This window comes from Schistocerca serialis, chromosome 8 (assembly GCF_023864345.2).
Source record: "Schistocerca serialis cubense isolate TAMUIC-IGC-003099 chromosome 8, iqSchSeri2.2, whole genome shotgun sequence".
NCBI lineage: Eukaryota > Metazoa > Arthropoda > Insecta > Orthoptera > Acrididae > Schistocerca > Schistocerca serialis.
In genome coordinates this window covers 226,161,871-226,183,124 of record NC_064645.1, presented here as the reverse complement: position 1 = coordinate 226,183,124, position 21,254 = coordinate 226,161,871, and the positions used below count along the sequence as shown (strand labels likewise).

General features: G+C 40.0%; 1 protein-coding gene across 1 annotated transcript in view; it reads left to right on the top strand.

The window, feature by feature from the left end:
• The window catches only part of LOC126416758 (U4/U6.U5 tri-snRNP-associated protein 1), a 76,126-nt gene that overhangs the window by 43,794 nt on the left and 11,078 nt on the right, over window positions 1–21,254 (top strand). The window contains exons 9-14 of the mRNA XM_050084598.1: window positions 1,929–2,059; window positions 2,225–2,380; window positions 2,530–2,611; window positions 2,707–2,905; window positions 2,994–3,134; window positions 4,381–4,462. Coding sequence (XP_049940555.1) covers window positions 1,929–2,059; window positions 2,225–2,380; window positions 2,530–2,611; window positions 2,707–2,905; window positions 2,994–3,134; window positions 4,381–4,462 — 791 coding nt within the window. The remainder of the gene's footprint in view (window positions 1–1,928; window positions 2,060–2,224; window positions 2,381–2,529; window positions 2,612–2,706; window positions 2,906–2,993; window positions 3,135–4,380; window positions 4,463–21,254) is intronic.

Below are 21,254 nucleotides of genomic sequence, written 5' to 3'. Positions count from 1 at the left end.
GCACTCAGTTCTTCAGTTTGTCTGTAGATATGCACTCCATTTTGGCTAGTGATATTCAGAGCATTGATGGCTTGTATATTTTTAGCATTATTCTCAGTCCCTTCTAGACCATGGGGTTTGAACAATTGATAAATTCCTCAAGCTGGTTGCAGCATTATAATTGAAAAGTAATGCTATTATTTCACTTTGTACTTCTGTGTATTTTTGAGCACCCTTTTGTGTAATTATCCTATTTAAATGTTTTGTTACTAACTTTTTAATCAATTTATTTTGTATAAATGTTTAAATATTGTTGCACTATTATTGCACCCATAAACTGATATTAATCTTGACCACCATATTTATTATTTTTATTTTGTCTTATGTATCTGAACATTAATTCATTCTCAAATACACAAAATACACAAAAAGTTATCAGTGAAAAAACATGAGGACATTTACATAAAATGTAACACTGTAAAAACGGAAGAAGCAAACACACAGTAAAAAACATTTATACAATTCAGTAAAATGCACATTGTAAAAATGGAATATGTGTAATACATCAATATGCAAAACCTAAATCAGATTCGTCAAACATGGATACAGAGTATGTGGCCTACCTTATGTAACAGCATTTGAATGCAGACTGTCTTAACTGTACAGACCAAAGTACTAGGTAAAGAAAGCTGCTGCATGGCATTACTATATTGCAGTTATATGACAGTCATATAATTAAAAAATTAATAAAAAAAATTAAAAATTTACAGAAGTATGGATACACCTCATTATTATAATACTAATAACAAAGAGTTTTACATTTTGTCTATTACATATCCAGTTTTTTATAGATGCAATGGATATAATAGAAAATTAACACTGTGTTATATTAATGAATTGTATCAATACTTCTGATATTTTTAAAGATATGACTTTCATAACCACCATGTAGTACTGCCATCCAGCAGTCTCCTTTACCTAAGGCTTAAGGCTTTGGTGTGTACTGTTAGTTTGCACTCAAATGTCATTACATAAGGTGGATCAGATATTTTGATCAATGTGTGACAAATCTCGTGTAGATTTTACACGTGAATGTATTACATATATTCGATTTTAATGATTTGCATTTTGTTTAATGTTATCGATGTTTTTCATTGAGTGTATACTACTTCCATTTTTAAGGTGTACATTTTATGTAACTATCTTAATGTTTTTTCACTGATAACTTTTCGTGTATTTCTCATGCAGAGTGTTTGAGAAAGAAGTAAGATTGAAACACATAAGACAGAATAAAATTAATACGTATGGTGGTCAAGACTAATATCAGTTTGAGTGCATAAAGTCAAGTATTAAATTTATAAACTTGTGTATGTCTCTTGAGGCAGCATATCTCATGGCACTCAAGTTACTCAGACTATATTCATCCAATTTTTGAGAATGAGAACACTAAGTGACTTTCAATAAACTTTGCATGTGATTTTAAACCTTTTTGACACTTTTGCAGCCAGTGTCTACATCTATCACTGAATGTACCTGCAAAATGATATTATTATATGACACACAGTTCAGGAGATAAGAAGTCATAAACATCGATTTGTGTGAAAAACTAACTTTCACGTGGGATCTGATTCTTTAGAGAATAAGGGGTTTGGGGGTTACTGGGTGACACTATTTCAGACTATCATTTCTTTTGCTTCTTCTCTTACTCCTGCCACTCCTGCCCCCAAATGTCTCCAATTTCTGCCATCCTGTAGTTCAGAAAGGAGTCTTTCGGTTTGGTAAAATGACATTGGGAATAACTATGTACATGATCATACCAACACCCAACTGTTGATTGGTTCTGCCTCATTAGTCAGTGATGCACTAAGTGGTTTTACTTGTTCCTTATCTAAACAATATTGCCATATTATTTTGGAAACAAACCAGTTATTATAAGCTTAATTCTACAGCTCCTCCTGAAGATTTGAATGGACTCAAACTCGATCAAGATGAAAGTGAACTTGAGCTTCATTTAGCTCTGAAAAAGGCAAGGAAACTCAAACTTAAGGAGATGAGTGAACAATCATCAAGTGTTGAGAAGGTAATTAATTTCAGTTATGACTTGCTGATTACATCACAAATGTCTGTAACTTCTGGGGCATATTAAAATACTGTTTTGTTTCACATTGTTTTTGCTATCTTACAGATGATTTCATATTTTCCATTCTGAAAATAAATTTTATATAACTCATTCATTTTGTTTTAGGTTGCCAAAACTATTCTTGATGAGGCAGCAGAAGATGGCTCTGAACAAGGAGGGTCAATTGTACTCAATGCAACAGCTGAATTTTGTAGAACTCTAGGTGATATCCCAACATATGGCCTTTCAGGAAATAGGGATGAGGATGCTGAAGAACTGCTGGTATGAACTTGAAAATAACAAACACAGAAAAGAATAAGGAATAGCATTTTGACTTTAATATTAAATTTTCTCCCTGTAAATCCTTGTGCCCACCTCATCCTCGTAAGTTGTTGGCCTCTTCCAGGTTATCATACGTCTTTCATTTTCAGGACTTTGAACGAGAATTGGTGGAAGAGAAGAACAAACAAGATGAAGAAGGCAAAAGAGGGGCTTGGAATGAAGTAGAAATTGGTGAGCCAGAAATTTTGTAAAGAAGGAAATCACTTGCTAGGTTGTTAGGTACCAATGCTAAATTAACTTTCACCATTGTTTGTTGTCTTGCACAGATGAAAGACCAGTTGATGTCCTACCAGCAGAAGTTCCCATTCTAGATGCAGAACCTGATGTTGGAGTTGGAGTAGCAGGAGCTCTGCGCTTAGCAGTCAGCAAGGGTTATCTTGAGAAGGAAGATATGAACAAACCGTCAGCTTCTCGTTTTGCTCATTTGCAGGCGCAGAATTACTCTATTGAGGACAAAACCCATATGTATGTTTCAGATATTGTTTTCAGGTATTTCATTTTTTGTTGTGTTATTTGTATCCACAACTAAGAATTTAAATTTGTTTGTTTACAGAGATGATGATAAGTTTGGGCGACGTGAACGGTATAATGGGCCAACTTCAGAGTTTAAAGAAAAGGATGGATACAAACCTAATGTAAAACTTGATTATATTGATGATGATGGTCATGTTCTGAATGCCAAAGAAGCATTCAGGTGAGTAAGATCTGTATGAAATATATTAATGCAGCACATCATTTCACATGACATTTGCATCAAACTTTCATTCAAGTATATTCTATATTTTCCCATATACTTGGTTTTTGTGATGTGTTTGTTGCACTTGGTCTTCCATTGCTGTACAGTGATTAATTTTTTTAAATTAATTAATTAATTTTTTTTATATAGTGTACATTTATGTTTTTAGGCCATGATTTCATTAAGGTTAACAGTTATGTTAATTTAATGTATTGCTATAAGTGATAGTGTCAGCCAATGTGTGTGTCCTGTAATGAAAATAACATATTGGTACACCGTAAAGAAAATTACACTTTGAGCAAAAAAGGAAGAGATGATACAGAAAAACTGAACATCAATAACAAAAGTACCTGGAATTTTGTGGTAAGAGGGAGATGTTTTCATATGGAAGAAAATGAAAAATATTTAAGAATTAGAAATAATGTTAAGGGAGTATAGGGTGCAAACAAAGCAGTGAATGGTGGAAGAATACATAAATGAGGAGTTAACCATTGTAGGTGATAGAATTCCTGGTAGTTTAAAACTGTGTGCCCAACTGGATCTCGAACCCAGAATCCTGCCTTTCATGGACAATGCTGTTGCTGACTGAGCTATCCAGACACAACTCATGATCTAACCCCACAGATTTTTTGCCAGTACTTCTCTGCTTGTTTCCAGACTTCACAGGAGCTTTCAGGCATGCCATACTGGACTAGCACTCTAGCACTAATTCTTTTTTCGCGCTTTAGCATCTCTTCAGTATTGATGGTAATCAGCACCTCGTCACCTGCAAACAGTAGTGTGGGAAGGTATTAAACACCAACCAGTAAGTCCATTATGTGGCATGACTTACGAACAGACCTTCCGCTGATTCAAGCTCTTCTGAGCTAATGTGTCACTTTTACTGACTGTTTTGTTTTGGTATGAACACCTTTTCAGACTTGACCTAAAATTTACATTAACATAAAACTTTATCAAGATAGGGGAAAATAAAGAGCTTGAAAGTGCTGTTAGTAATATAACAGTTGTAAAATTGTGATGCAGAGGTTAATGTGGAGAACATTACATCATGATGCAATGCTAAATTTACAACTGGAGATGTTGCATATATGTCATTAGTGTTAATTGAAATGTGTGTTCAGAGATTTGATTAATCAAGGAGTGTGGTTTGCTGACTAATATCAATATATGTATTGTTCTTATTCTATTTATTATTTGTTTCTAGGTACCTGTCACATAAATTTCATGGGAAAGGGCCAGGCAAAAACAAAGTAGAGAAACGTATGAAGAAAAATGAACAGGAAGGGGTAAGAGAGTGACTATCATTACTCACAAATTATGTATAATTTGCATTCTTTTACATTCTTGTCATTTGAAATTCCTTAAATTTTTGGTCATTTGTCTTGTGTTACTGCCAGCACCTTTTCACTATACAGTAAGTGGGGTAGTTTTTACTTTTACTTTTGTTTAAATAATTCATCATTGAAATTGTTGGGCGAAACAATGTACCATGATCCTCCTATTCCTGTCCTCCACGGTTATGAAGTGAGTGTGTGCATGAAAAAAAGTGGCATTTTATTTTGACTGGTACTTCAGCTTGAGGGATGAGGACATGTAAAATTACATACCAACAGCTAGTGTAAATTTGGGGCTCCATCAGTCGTAATTTTGTGGTACATAGTGAGAAGTTACTGTTCGTGGCGTACATTTGTGTTCCGACCGCCATGTGTACTCACGCTAATCGTGAGATCAAGTTGCAGTTCTCCAAGAACAGGCTCGTACTGGGGAACACATGAAGAGTCCTGAGAAAAAAATTTTATCCTATATTGAACACTGGCTTCTTAGGAAAAAACTGTACATCAAAACTTTACTATGGGATCTGTGTTAGTATTCACATGTGGTGTGGATCATGATTAGAGCCCAGATTTTTATTCTTTTATGAAATCGATTATAGTCTTTCATTTTCTTCAAATAGCCATTTTTGGATTTTGGCAGTTATTTTAGTTCTTGTGGAGAATAAATATTTAAGTATCCCATACATTGGCACTCAAAAAAATGAGAAGTGTTTTACTGAAGAATTAATTCTTTTAATGTGTAACTCACATAAATACATGCACTTGAAGTGTTTACTTATACACTGAAGTGTCACCTGTTGTAGCATCATGTAGGACCACTGCAAGCAAGCAGAAGTGCCACAACACGATGCAGCATGGACTCTACTAATGTCTGAAGTAGTGCTGGAGGGAATTGACACCATGAATCTTGCAGGGCTGTCCATAAATCTGTAAGAGTATGAACAGCACATTGCAAGGAATGACAGATAAGCTCATGTCTGGGATGTTTGGTGGTCAGTGGATATGTTTAAACTCAGAAAAGTGTTCCTGGAGCCAATCTGTAGCAATTCTGGGCATGTAGAGTATTGCAGTGTCCTGCTGGAATTGCCCAAGTCCATCGGAATGCACAATGGACATGAATGGATGTAGATGATCAGACAGTATGCTTGCGTACGTGTTACCTGTCAGAGTCGTATCTAGACATATCAGGGGTCCCATACCTCTCCAACTCGACACACCTCACACCATTACAGAGCCTCCAACAGCTTGAACAGTCCCCTGCTGATGTGCAGGGTCCATGGATTCAGGATGTTGTCTCCATATTGTACGTAGTCATCTGCTCGACACAATTTTAAACGAGACTTGTCCGACTACACAACATGTTTCCAGTCATCGATAGTCCAATGTGTCAGTGTTGATGAACCCGTGCGAGGCGTAAAGCTTTGTGTTGTGCAGTCATCAAGGGTACACAAGTGGATCTTTGGCTCCGAAAGCCCATATCAATGACGTTTTGTTGACTGGTTCAAAGCTGACACTTGTTAAAGGCCCAGCATTGAAGCCTGCAGCAGTTTCTGGAAAGGTTGCACTTCTGTCATGTTGAATGATTGTCTTCAGTCATCATTGGTCCCATTCTTATAGGATCTTTTTCCGGCTGCAGCAATGTCTGAGATTTGATGGTTTGCCTGAAATGGTTGTACAGGAAAATTCCCATTTCTTCACTACCTCGGAGATGCTGTGTCCCATCGATCACGCGCCGACTACAACGCCACATTCAAACTCACTTAAATCTTGATAAAGTGCTATTGTAGCAGCAGTAACAGATATAACAACTGCACCAGACACTTTTACATATCTTTGTATTTGAATACACATGCCTATACCAGTTTCTTTAGTGCTTCAGTGTATTTGACTACCACCTGTTTCCTAATACAACTAATAATAAATTTTGTATTACATTTTTTATTGCAGTACAGGTTGACCGTATTTCTGAGTTTTACAAAGTGAAACTTTTTTTGTTCTCTCTCAGTACATTCTTGTAGGCTGAGAAAGATCTCTCAGCACAAAAGGTCAGTTCATACACATTTCATTGACTCAATTGTTTGTAGCCCCAACATATCCACTTTCGAACTTCTTCCCCTGAATAATGGCAGATACTTTCTTCAGTTCTGGGATTCCTCAGAAGAATATCCCTTAATTTAATGATGCATGCTGTACTCACTAATAAAGTGTTTCCTTTGGATACATTTACACCAATAGTCTTGAAATAGGCATGTTTGGTTAGTAATAGAAACACCCTCAGTCCCGGGTTCGAACCCTGCCACCGCTTAAATTTTGAATGAAAATCATAAGCATTGCAGCTGAAGACTTCTAGCATAATAAGTTACCCTCATTCTGTCAAAGGCCTTGTCAAAGAGGATGGAGGAGTGGACAGATGTTCATGGCACTCTCTTGCCCATGGGGTGGGAAATTGCCTCTAAAGATGGTAGAATCAGCAATGATCAATCACAAGATGGTGCAGAAAGCAATGGAAACAACTGCATTAAAGAGACATAATGTACACTGGTGTCCAAAATTAAAGCAACAAACAGCTATTTTTCCGCCCTGTATCTAATTCATGATATAATAATACAAATGGTCAACAGATGTCTGTACTGTCGTGCTCTACACCGAAGATGACATTCCATTCAATGGACAGCCACACCAGCCATGAGATCAGGGCACCTATTAAACAGCATGGTGCTTGCTGGGTAGTCCCACACACACAATTGCTGTGTACACAGTCACATACAGTACGGCACAGAGAAGACACCTACAACACCCTCTGTGGTGGAGGGCTGTAGGAAGAATGGAAGCAGGACGGTCACAAACTGGTGAGCCCGATGGCTTAATGTGAATTGTTTTGTTATTTCTTGGATGTGGCAACAGTTTATAGAGACCAAAACTGTATTCCGAAGACCAGGGCAGTGCCGACGAAAGTGTGGCATCAACAAAAGAGGACCGTTATTTGGCTGTACCACCTTAGTACTGCATGGAAACTGTCATCTGATCTCGCAGCACCCATTGGACGTGTTGTAGCGAGGCAAACTTTATGCAGTAAAGAAGGGTTCAGCAGAGTGGCCTTTATTGTCAGAAAACTGCTGTATGCATACCTCTGACACATCTTCACAGAAGGGAACGTTTAGAGTGAAGCCATCAACATGCCACCTGGATGTTCGAATGATGGGCCAACTTATTTTTTTTTCTTTTTTCCGCAGATGAATCCCAATTTGCTTGGAGAGTGATTCTCAATGAATCCCCATTTGGGGGAACATGGGACACGATTTCAGGAACCGATATCAAGGAGGATTCGTAATGGTGAGGGAAGGGATTATGTCGACCATTCGAACACATCTTCAGGAAACTGTGTGGGTGAATCAGCAAGGCTTAACTGCTATAAGGTATTGTGATGAGATCTTGGGACCTCATGTGCAGTAGTTACAAGGTGCTGTGTGCTCAGACTTCGTACTGATGGACTGTAATGCTTGACCTTGTAGAGAGTGGGTGGTTGATGTTTCCTTGGAAATGGAACATGTTACACCCAGAGTGTGGCCTGCTCGCTCTCCCGATTTGGATCCCCATAGAGCATGTTAAGGGATGCACTAGGGAGAGGGGTTGTATCACATTAGCATTCACCAACCATTCTCCATGACTTCAGAGAGCAGCTCTACAGGGAGAAAGATAATTATTGCCTTAATGTGAGATTAATGACATTATTCACAGCATGCCCCATCATTGTGAGGCCGGTATTGCTGCCAGAGGTGGTCACGTCCTATACTGAGCACATTAACCAGTTGGAATGTATATGCAAATCCGTTAAGTGGGGGGGGGGGGGGGGGGGGGGGAGAAAATTTTTGTCCAGCATTACGCATGTTGCAGTTCTTTACATTTTACATTCTGTATTCTTCACATTGTATATACTTTACTATTACCTGTTTTCACTGTCATGAAGAGAAATAATCACAATCTTGCAAAATTTCTGTTTGTTGCTTTAATTCTGGACACAAGTATACATCCACAAGACATGTGGCTTGTAATTGAAAAAGTGTCATGTTGGTTTCTCCATCGACAAAAGATTCCAGAATGGTCCCCTATTTGGAAATCGGGGAGGGGTCTGCCAAGAGGGAAGTGGTCATGAGAAAAAGATTGAATAACCAATGAAAGAATAATTGTTCTAAGAGTTGAGGTGTGTAATGTTAGAAGTTAGAACTTGGTAGGGAAGCTAGAAAATCCACAAAGGGAAACACAAAGGCTTACTCTGTATATAGTAGGGGTCAGCAAAGTGAAATGGAAAGAAGTCAAGAATTTCTGGTCAGATGAGTATAGGATATCATCAACAGCAGAAAATGGTGTAACAGGAGTAGGATTCATTATGAATAAGAAGGTAGGGCAGAGTGTGTTACTGTCAACAGTTCAGTGATAGGGTTGTTCTTTTCAGAATCAACTGCAAAGCAACATCAACAACGACAGTTCAGGTATATATGCTGATGTCGCAAGATGAAGATGAAGAGTTAGAAAAAGTATTTGGGAATGACGAAAGGATAATACAATATGTAAAGGGATGTGAAAATCCAATAGTAATGGTGATTTGCAATGCCATTTTAGCGGAAGGAGGAGAAAGAACGGTTACAGAAGAATATGGGCTTCATACTAGGAATGAGAGAGGAGCAAGATTGAGTTCTGCAGTAAATTTGAGTTCTGTTGCTACAGATGGAGGCGATGGAAGGAGTCGCCACTGTCTATTTGCATCGTCAAGGAAGGCCAAGGCAAGAAGAGTCTCGATCCATGACTTGTCATGGTACAGAAAGGCCAACGTGGGGACAAGAAACCAGTGGCTGCTCTTCAGGATGGTAATGGCTGGCCATGTAATTGTTCAGACGGTAGCGGCCTGCAGTCTGGATAGTGCTGTAACTTGATAGCAAACCACAGAGGGCATTGGTTTTGGTGGGAGCCTTCATTTCCTTATGGTCCTTCCCCAAGGAGGCTTCCCACCTTTTGGCAGGTTTGTGCTTGGCTACTACGGGGCCCCAGCCTTTGCAGCATCTTTTCCCTTCCATGCTGTATGTCTATCATCTTGCTATTCTTTTCCCCCTCCCTTGGGGAACACATCTGGGGTGTCATTGGGAATGTTCAGCATTGTCTGTCGCTGAAGTAAGAACAGTTTCACCACTGCTTTCCACTTCCTTTTCCTTTCTTTTTTTCTCTTCTCCTCTCATTCCTTCGCTTTGGCGTTTGAGGTTCCTCTTTTCCTTCTTCCTCCCTCTGAGCTCCTGAAGGCTGGCCCATGCGTCTGATTCGTAATAGGTGACTGGATAAAATGTTATTCCCAGTGCCGGGTCGACAGGTAGGGTTTGCACATACCTCTGGTACAGGCCAGGCCCAGGGAGGGGTGATTGCCTGAGCTGCAACCTTCCCACATTGCAGATTGTTCCCTCTGCCAGGAGTTCGGGATGTGTGACCTGAGGTCTGAACAATCCCCTAAGTCGGGTGCGCCCCTTGTGAAGGGGCTGCCAGTTGTAAGGAGCGTGCCATCGGAGACACTGGCAATTGTGGGGGATTTTCTTGCAATGAGCCAATCATCTTCACAATCATCGTCTACAAAACGTAAACGTAATGAGGCTAACGATTCAAAGGCCCTTCCCAATGCACCACGGTTCCTCGTGGTCTCATGTACTGAAGACTGTGCACCACGTTAAATCCGTTTATTATTCAGAAAGGTGTTGATGCAGTTGCCGGCCCTGTGAAATCCTGCCCTCGTTTATGGAATAGCACTTTGCTTTCGGAGGCAACTTACGATTCTCAAGCACAACAACTGCTTGCCGCCTTGATTCTCCGCGGCTACCCTGTTTGTGTCGAGGCCCATAGAACTTCGAATTCTTCCCATGGTGTTATTTACACTAGGCAGCTCGACGGTCTCACTGAGGCTAAAATCTAATCTTACCTCGCTGATCAGGGTGTCATTGCCATCCATTGGGTGATGAAAAAGGTAGATTCCTCTTTAGTGCCCACCTGCACTCTTTCTCAACTTTGATAGTGAGGTGCTTCTGCCCAAGATCAAAGCAGGCTATGAAATTATCACAGTCCGGCCCTACATTCCGAACCCGATGTGCTGCTACCACTGTCAACATTTCAACCACACTAGAATGTCTTGTCAACACCCAACCAAATGTGTAACCTGTGGTAGGGATACGCACGAGGGTGATTGTCCGCCTCCTTCTCCCGGCTGTATCAACTGCTGGGTTGGTTATGCTGTCTCCTCTCGGCATTGTCCCGTGTACCTTGATCAGTGGGCCGTCCAAGAGATCTGGGTAAAGGAAAAAGTGCCATACCCAGTCCCTTGCAAGTTATTGGCTAGTCGCAAACCCTGCATTCTCCCATCTGGCACCTATAGTTCTGTTCTTGTTACCCCTCACTCCATGAAGGACATGGCCATGCAGCATGCAATTTCAAATTCAGCTCTGAGGTTGTGAAATCTCCCAATGTCAAGGTAGCATCACCATCCCCCCTGTCCAGCTGTGCAACAAGCCATCAAACTCTCGTCTCAAGGGGCAAAGCCACCAGCTACTCAACTGGTAGCCGGAAAGGGCAGAAGAAGTACTCCGTGATGACTTCTTACGTCCCTCCAGCCAAACAATGTCCGAGTCCTCCCCTAACTGGAAAGGCTCGAAGAAGTCTACCAAAGGTAAATGGTCTCCTCCTTCACCGACTCAAAGATCTTCTTCAACAGTGTTGTCATGTGATACCTTAACCTGGCTGGCCTCCGTCTCGCTGGTGCTACAATGCTGCCTTTACTATGAGGAAGCTAAATCATGCTCTCAGTTCATCTCAATCCTCCGTCGTAGGGCCAGCTGCTGTCCACATTCAGTTGTTGCAGCACCTTTCTCTGGTGAGCAAGCACTTCCTACTACCTACAACCACATCTGGGCAGAGGGCACATTTCCCAGACTTTGGCGTGAAGCCACCGTCATACCCGTACCTAAGCCCGCTAAGGACAAAAACCTTCCTTCTAGCTACCACCCCATCTCTCTGACCAACTACATTTGCAAGATGATGGAACATATGATTCATGCCCGGCTTGTATGGTGGATCGAGTCCCTCAGTTTACTAAAAGAGGCAAAATGTGGATTTTGAGCGTGGCATTCCACAGTTGACCATCTCGTTACTTTGTCCACCCATGTCATGAGTGGTTTTCTGCAGAAATTCCATACTGTGGCCGTGTTTTTTTATGTGAAGAAGGCCTATGACACCTGCTGGAAAACTGGTACCCTCCGTACTCCTTACACATGGGGCTTCCGTGGCCACCTGCCCCATTTCCTTCAGGAATTTTTAAAAGAAGTGAGTTTTCAAGGTGTGTGTGGGTTCTGCTTTGTCACACACCTTTATCCACGAAAACCGTGTGCCTCAGGGTTCTGTCCTGAGCGTAGTCTTCTTTTCTATCGTCATTAACCCTACAATGGTCTGTCTCCTGCCAGGCATCTCCAGCTCCCTTTTTGTTGATGATTTTATTATCTATTGCAGTTCTCCATGGACCTGTCTCACTGAGTGGCGTCTTCAGCGATGTCTTGATTGTCTTTACTCCTGCAGCATTGACGGTGGCTTCTGTTTTTTCACTGACAAAACCATCTGTATGAATTTCTAGCAGTGCAAATGGTTTCTCCCAACATCTTTACATCTTAGGCCTGTTGCCCTTCCGTTCGTTGAAACTATGAAATACCTGGGGCTCATGATCTCTTGGTCCTCCCATGTGTCTTACCTGGCAGCCCTCTGTACACGGTTCCTCAGTGTCGTACATGCCCTAAATGGTACTCCCTGGGGTGCTGATCAAACCACCCTCTTCCATTTGTACCGGTCTCTTGTTTGTTCGAAACTCGACTGTGGGTACTTTGTTTATGCTTCTGCACATCCGTTTCTCTTACGCTGTCTCAATACTATCCACCATCGTGGCATCCATTTGGCCATTGGCACTTTTTTCACTAGCCTGGTTGAGAGTCTAGGCTGAAGCTGCTGCACTACCACTGTCCTCCCACCATGACTTTCTGCTCAACAGGTATGCATGCCATTTGTGTGCCATTTGTGGCCACCTATCCTATGCCTCCTTCCTTTGATTGACAGTATGGGGCGTATCCCTCTTCTCTGTTGCCTCCTGGAGTCCACTTTCAGCACTTGCTATGGCAGCTCAACTTCACGCTACCTGCAATTTCCCATTGGGTGTGAACCCTTCACCACCTTGGCTTCATGAAGTGGCCCGTGTTAACCTTGGCCTTCATTCTCTTCCTAAGGATACTTCTCAAGCCTCACTCTATTGCCTTCAGTTTCATGACCTTTGCATGGAACTTCGTGATAGTACCTTCATTGGCGCCTGTGTCTTTCGATATTGACTTCCGGCTGACACTGCTTAGTATTTACAGCCTAGCTTTTCACCGTGTATCAGGCCACAGAATACCGGGTGCAACGAGTCCTGGAAAACTGTCACTTCCTCACTCTTGGTGGAGCCGTTGTGATGTTCATGTGGGTTCCTGGTCATGTTGGTCTGCCAGGAAACGAGGCTGCTGATGCCAAGGCTACAGTCCTCGTACCTCAGCCCGCTAGTTCCTGTATTCCCTCTATTGGTCTCTGTGTTGCTGTCTGTCAGGAGGTTGTGTCCGTTTGGCATCGCCAATGGTCCTCCCTTCACGGGAATAAGCTTTGGCTTATTAAGCCTCTCCCGGCGCCTTGGACCCTCCCGCCGGGAGGAGATTATTTTAACTCTGCTGTGTACTGTGCACTACCTTTTTAGCCATCATTTGCTCAGTGGCACTGCCCCACCACTTTGTACGCATTGCACCAAAATTTTAACTGCCCGCGACTTCCTGGTGGAATGCTCTTTTTTTGCCATTTTATGTTCCACCTTGAGTTTGCCATCTGATTTATCAGCTGTTTTAGTGAATGACATTTGGGCTGTTGACCGCATTTTACTTTTTATCCACCGAAGCAATATGGCGAGGGCCATTTAATTTTTAGTTTTGGACCTCCATTTTTATATAGTGTTTTTTTAAAAAAAGTTGTCTCCTATTATGTCCATTGGGACTGACATATAGTCGTTTCCCTCGTCTCTGTGTTTGTGTTCTATAGCTTTGACTTGGGCGCGTATGACCCCAGTTGTTTTTTGCGCACTACAACAAAACAAAACAAACACTGCCGAAGCTTGAAATAATTTTTATGTTCTCTATAGTTACGTTAAGGAAATTATCAGTTTTGTAAGTAAGGAGCACAGATAACCAATTCCTTCCATAAGAACTTTTGCAGATGATTCATAATTGATGTGAGAAAGTTGAAAGATAGAGTAAGAGAGAGAAATACGGACTATTTCTAGTGCCACTGTAAACATCTATATTTCTTCAGTAGCGAATGATGACTGAACTCTTACAGAAATACCACCTAGGCTAGAATAACTGAAAGTGCACAATTAACATTAAATTCTACACATATCACTGTCTACAGGAAATCAATAATTTTACTACCAAACGCCCACGTCATGTGTAACCTTCTTTGACTGGTGCTCATATTGGTGATAGTAAACTCATTAGCTCAATTAGCAAAGACATCTTCATTGGCCCATAAGCTCGGTAGCTCAGTGGTTACATGTACTGCTCGAATGCAGATGAAAATGCCAGGGCTAGATCCCAGAAGGCCATTAATGATTTTTTTGTGACACTTATCATTTCCTTCACCTCCAGCACTGTTTGTTACGATGAAAAAAATACTGACAAAAGGAGACCTCAATGGTGGGATGGATTTTATGTAACTCTACATGGTTCAAGCAGGTTAAAGTCCATGGTGTATTGCATAATGCAGCCATTCATCCTGGCAGATCCTCATTTGTGAGTAATCAGCGAAAAAAAATTGGAATTCTGGATGATGCTCTACAGCTTTAAAAATAGGAATGTTAAAATGATTAGTTGCATAGCATAGGTTTAAGGTATAGTTCTCACATGCGTAAGGTTATAGATTCAATTCTTGTCGGCTGCTTCAAATTTCTTTTTATTTTTACATCTTTATTGCAATGACTTTGATCATTATTTTTATTCAAGTAAGGGGTTTAAATGTAGTGTTCTCATTTCTGTTTGTTTCTTATGTTGTATTAATCATAATATTAAATTTTTCATTTGCTTTCATTTTTCTTCTTATAATTCTTTTTCCACTTCGAATCTTTGTTCACATGATTTTAATTATTGTTCTGTATACTTCAGTTTAATTTCTTCCATTTTACCATCTTATATTTTTGTCCATGTTATTGCATTCACTTTTCGTATCCCAATTTTGCTGGAATTTCATTTTACTGATAACCCTTCTTTCATTTGAATCTTCATCTGCATTATTTTGTCCACAGTATAATAAGAATATATGTTTTAAATGTTTGTTCGACGATTATCATAAAAAAAACTGTATGTGTTGTAAGGAAAAATACATTTTTGATGCCATCTCACAATCAGTATTAATAAATTATTTTGTCTTTCATTTTTTAACTGATAGATTGGCATTTTCAATGTTTAAGTATTATGATAGGTAAATAAACATAATTACATAATCAAGTACAATGCTGAAAATTTTTAGACCTCTATTATGTCATATCTGTTAAGGCAGTCCAGAGCAGGTAAACAAGACTAACACGTCTTTAAGATGTAAATGTCACATTTACATCTTAAAGACATGTGTTAGTCTTGTTTACCTGCTTTGGACTGCCGTAGCAGGTATGACATAATAATGGTCTAACAAATTCTAGCATTGTACTCGATGACATAAAAGCTGAAACCTAGATGGTACAAAAGATAAATACAGTAATATACTGTCTAATGGTGGTTTAGTCTTTTAAACAGTGTTGCATGACTGTGGCTCAATATCGTTGAAAACTTTTTACCTGTCATCTGCTTTGATCCGTTCCAGAAACTGAAGAGCAAATTCGGAACGTTGCTGCGGATCATGAGATTTCAGTTGCAGCACTGTCTGGGTCTTGTATGAGTCCCAGTGTAAAATAGACCACAAAATTTTCTGTATGGTTGCCCATAGGATGGACAATTCGTGTGACACTGCACAAGCACTACCTGGGGCATGTGCCACATGGTTAGTTACAGCAGGGGCAACCTCACCAATAGTTTCCATCGGAATAAGAGGTCTTTCTCTTCCAGGTGCCACACAAGCTCACCGGTGTTTCTGAATCATCTTCAGACTATTTACTGACACTGGACCCCTTCCACCCTCAGCACCTAGGTCAGCAGTAATCTCTCAGTGCAGCATTGTTATTGCTGTCATTCACATAAAACAGTTTCACTAACAGTGCATGGTCTTTTTTCTTGATAGCCATGCTGTTTACTCACGTTTTGGCTTGTGAAATGACAGTGCGGATGTGATACCGTCATACAAACAGTGTACAGTACCAAATTTGCACATGGTGGTTACAACTGGAACTAATTTGTTTTCCAGTGTAAATTAGTTCCACGCTAATGCCTTAGCATATTTATCAAGTTTCGCTGCCATTTGATAATTACAGCTCAGCTCAAACTGGACCTCCTTCAGAAGCTGCACTTCAATTATAACCACCCAGCACATGAATCCCGGGTGACCAGATGTGGAGCTTTGTGTTAAAACTTCAGGATAGCTGGCTGTAGCTGAGCTGGGATGACAAGCAACCATTTCCACTCAGCTCCCCTTATACAGTTTTCTATTTCAAATGACTTAGATCGAGAGTCAACCAAGGCTGTCATGATGGTGCATTTCAATTACTGAAAAAGTGCAACAACTGCATCAAAAGGACCTGTTTATTGCAACTAGTTTTATGGCATTACAGTCACATCTTCATGTAACAAACTATTGACCTAAAGAAGGTACTGTAACCGCACTATCTCAAAACAATACACCAAATAGATAAAATTCTGACTGACATGTCAATACATAATATCCTTAAAATTCCATAAGGGTAAATAACATAAGTCCCCTACCTTATACCATGAAACTCATATCACAAAATATGCAGTAGTCATGAATAGAGTAACCAAAGACAAAGACCTAGATAAAGAAGTAGTTGAATAAGAACGGTCATCCAAAAAGTGGAAACACCCCCAACTGAAAACAAACTTACTGGACGTCGATGGGACATCATCTCGTGCAACAGCCTGCTACACTAATGTCGCATAGATAGGATGAGCAGCCCTCATCCTAGGAGGATTGCACAGCAGATAATGCACTGTAACCAAGAAAACTGAAATAGCAAGCCAAGGCCCACCAAACCAATGCAAGATGCAATGGCAAAACAAATCAAAAGTTAAGCCATAGAAAAAGAATACAGACAGTGTCACGAAAGAGGTGGGCAGAAGGTAAACATACTAGTTATGTAGCCCCTCATAGATGTGTGCATTGTATAACCAATTTAAGTATGCTCAAATGGAATGGCAACATAGTGTTACCTCCACATTAAGGATAAATTCAAGAATAGTTTAGGGCATCTGAGCATTTTTACCTGTTCTAAAGTGTTAAGCAGATGTCCCATCTGGTTCACTGAGTAAAATTTTTAGAGTTTTGGAAATATTACCAATAGAATGTCCCTCATCATGTAGGCATACACAGAGTGCTGTATCAGAGTTCTTCCTCTCAGGGTGTTCTTTAAGTCTAACCTTACAACATCTGCCCATCTGGCCACATATTTTACTGGGCAGGTCGCAAGAAATCCCTTACATGCCAGTACCATTAAAGGAGGCAGCTCTTGACATGTGTCTCATGGAGGCACCAAGACTCTTAAGAATGAAAAAAACATGTATGACATTCTATGCATGCAGTGCTTTGCCAGCTCCTTCATTTGTTTTACCAACATAAAGGATCCTGTGGTATATTGTATGATCTGGCTCACATTCCAGTGTTAAAGTAATTAATTGTTCAGAGTTGGTACCAAGTGAGGTGATGCAGTGATTAGCACAATGTACTTGCTTCCAGGAGGATGATGGTTCAAACCCACGTCTGGCCATCCTGGTTTAGGTTTTTTGTGATTTTCCTAAATCACTTCAGACAATTGCTGGGATAGTTCCTTTGAAAGTTTATGGCGGACTTCCTTACCCATCTTTCCCTAATCCGATTGGGCCCGATGACATCGCTGTTTGGTCCCCTCCCCCAAACCAACCAACCAACTTTCATAATTGGTAATAATGTGCCCATTACCAGTCTTATTCATTCTTTTTGTAATAATTTTTCTGTTAATGAGCTCTGTGTTGTAACCATTGCTATAGGCAGTGTGCTGTATGATTTTGAATTGGCTATCAAAAGATTCATGACTAAGTGAAACACTATGCAGACTTCGAAGTAATTACCTGATGGGTGCCATGTTGCAAGAATGGAGATGATTCAAATCATTGTGAATGACCAAGTCAGCAGTGGTATTCCTTCCATATACAGGGTGAGTCAGAAGGAAACGTACATGCTTTGAGGCGTGATAGTACTAGTGACTCTGACCAAAAAACTTCATATTGACATATGCTCTATTGTGAATAGTTTCTGAAATAGAATACATTTAATACCACTTTTGTAAGTTTTTCTTGTATTACTCAAAAAGTGCACCCACCAACAAAAAAGTGTCTCACTACACAATTAAACTAAATTAAATTTTCTAGAAAAAATGGTCCTATATATTTTTTGTCTAGGACAACAACTTGCTTGAAGTGATTGCGACAATATCGGAAATCTTGCGTTACGCGCTTATACTGTAGTTCAGGTCCTTTTTGTGGTCAGTTTGAGGTAGTTTTACAACTTGATAGACCCCCCAAGTGTCCTTTTTCAAAATATTCATTTCAACTTCCTCTATACTACTGTGGTACGTTGTAAACAACGACAATGAATAATACAGAAAATAAATAGAAATGTACATTAAAAGTGTTCTGTGTCGGAAACCATTCAGAATAGGGCATATGTCCACATAAAGTTTTTTGTTCAGAATCACTAATGGTATCACCCATCAAAACACTTGCCTTTCCTCCGGACTCACCCTGTATATCATTCTTAATTTGGTCCCATCTAATTTAATCAGCAGATCAAGGTAAGGGCCTTTCTCTCAACAATTATTCTGTATGGTGAACTGAATACAGGCATGTTGCATATTTTAGAGTATCTACAAATGGAGGACAATCTTCCATAGTACCCTGGTGGTCCACAGAGCAGTTCCGGCTTACTATTTTATTAGTGAACTGAGGAAGCCATGTCTAAGTTTGATGTTTAAAATGAGTCATAAAAATTTTAGCCAGGCAATACGCTAGAGGTGATGCCATAACAACACCATGTTGTTGTTAGTAATACAGATCAGCAAATCTGAAATAATTATTATAAATAACTACCATCGTTAACTGTAATATATCCCTTATTTCATCACGTGGTCTGCCACTGTGTTTGCGTAGGTTCAGTGCAACCAAGTTAATGACCTATTCCTTGGGGACATTAGTATGTACGAGGGCTATCCACAAAGTACATTACGTTTTGGAATTAAAAATAAATAAAGTATTGGAGAATTTTTTTATTATATACAGATGAAAGCCACACTTAAATACTACTTTTCTACATAGTTGCCATTTACATGAAGGTACTTATCGTAGCGATGGACGAGCTTGGAAATTCCTTCGTCGTAAAATTCGGCCGCCTGCGCGTTCAACCATGTAATGACTGTCTTTTGGGACAGAAAAGGCGTGATTTTTGTGGATTTCCTGAAAAGAAGCACTACAATAAACTCTCAAAGGTATTGCCAAACTCTGCACAACCTCAGAACAGCAATACAAAGCAAGCGCAGGGAAAAGTTGGGCTCAAAGATCTTGCTGATTCACAACAACGCCAGGGCCCACACGGCAAATGCCACTCATGAAGTTCTCGAATCTTTTAAGTGGGAGATGTTTCTTCATCCACCGTACAGTCCCGACCTGGTACCGAGCGACTTCCACTTATTCCCAGCACTGAAGAAGTGGTTGGCTATGCAGCGTTTTGATGACGACGCACAGCTTCAAGATGAGGTAACCACGTGCTTGAAGGCGCAGGCGGCCGAATTTTACGACGAAGGAATTTCCAAGCTCGTCCATCGCTACAATAAGTGCCTTAATTTAAATGGCAACTATGTAGAAAAGTAGTATTTAAGTGTAGCTTTCATCTGTATATAATAAAAAAAAATTCCAATACTTTATTTATTTTTAATTCCAAAACGTAATGTACTTTGTGGATAGCCCTCGTATATTCTTAATTTCCAGAGACACAATATAGGTTCCAAGCAGAATGTTAATTTCATTCAGTATATTGTTAATGTGTTGTCAGTTTCTGACATTATGATTGACAGGATGCAGATAATGTGGATTCAGATATTTTGCCACATGTATAATTTTTTTTTCAGTACTTGTCCTGGTTGACTGAGTGTATTAACAATAGGCATAACCAGCAGATTTGTTGTATGGATCTTTAAGGTACCCCTAGGATTATTTGGCAAGAGCAACTTCTTACAAACAGACCAAGAAAAACCTTTGTGTCCTTTATCCTACTGAGTTTGCAAAGATGTCACTCTTATCTGTGAGTCTTGGGGCACACTGAAGACTAGCTTAATGATCCATATGCCAAATTTGCTGGTAAGGCTTTTTGTCAGTGTATGTAGTGAACCAGGACATGATACTTGGGGGATGGGCTGCCAATGCCCACTTATCATGGCACTATTTGTATCATCTTTCCATGGCTTTACTTTTGACTTGGTTTTGTGATTGTCAGGTCACTTTAACATCTGCTTGGTACATGAAATGCTTTTAACACCTACTATTTTTTTTTACAGAAGTTCCTCTATCTTCTAATGCTTACCATCATATTTACATCAGATTAGTTCGACATTTTGCTATTGCTTCTTGCATTTTTTTGGTAGCTCTTGGACCACTGTGTTGGTTCTCTAGGTTTCAGTGCATGTACCACTGTGCAGTCTTCCTAGGCTAGGGATTGCGTATTCTGTCTATATGACACTAGCGTAGCAGGTCGATAGTTGAGAAGATGTCTCCTGTATATCTGGCAAGCTTGTTGTCAGTTGTGGGGTGATTTCATGTTTAGGATGCTGGATCTTATTCAGCTATTCCTGTTTGTAGAGCTAGGTCATGGTTATTTTACTCATGACTGTTGTGTACTTTGTGATTCCAATGTTTTGTTGAAAAATAGGAGACTTTTATTATTTACCCTTATGAAGTTTTAAATACATGATGTACTGAAAGGTCCGTACATCTCACATTCCAGTCAGAATTTTATTGGTTTGGTGTATTGTTTTGAGACAGTTCTAATTATGGTTATTGTAGCCTCTTTACATCAACAGTTTGTTACCTGAAGATCTGCCTGTCATTTTGACAGAAATGTTGCAGTTTTCATCAATTCAAAATTTTCCATTTATTAATTATAATTCCTCTTTGTCTGTTTCTTGTTTTTCAAGGTATCTGTGGTTTTTCAGCCATGCTAGATCTTCTCTCTGTTCAACAGCCATGCCATTTAATGCAGCGATTGACTGAGAATTTGTCCATGCTGCTGTGTTCTGCCACAAGATTCCTTGAAAGGCAGTGTGCATTCTTGTGTTTCCATACTTTCGAATACTGCTGTAATGTTGCATTCATAAAGCCTTGGTGCCCATCTCAGCAATGGACCAGATGGATGTTTCAAGGTGGTCAGCCAGTATAGGGAATGGTGATTCATCATGACAGTGAATGATTTGCCAAAT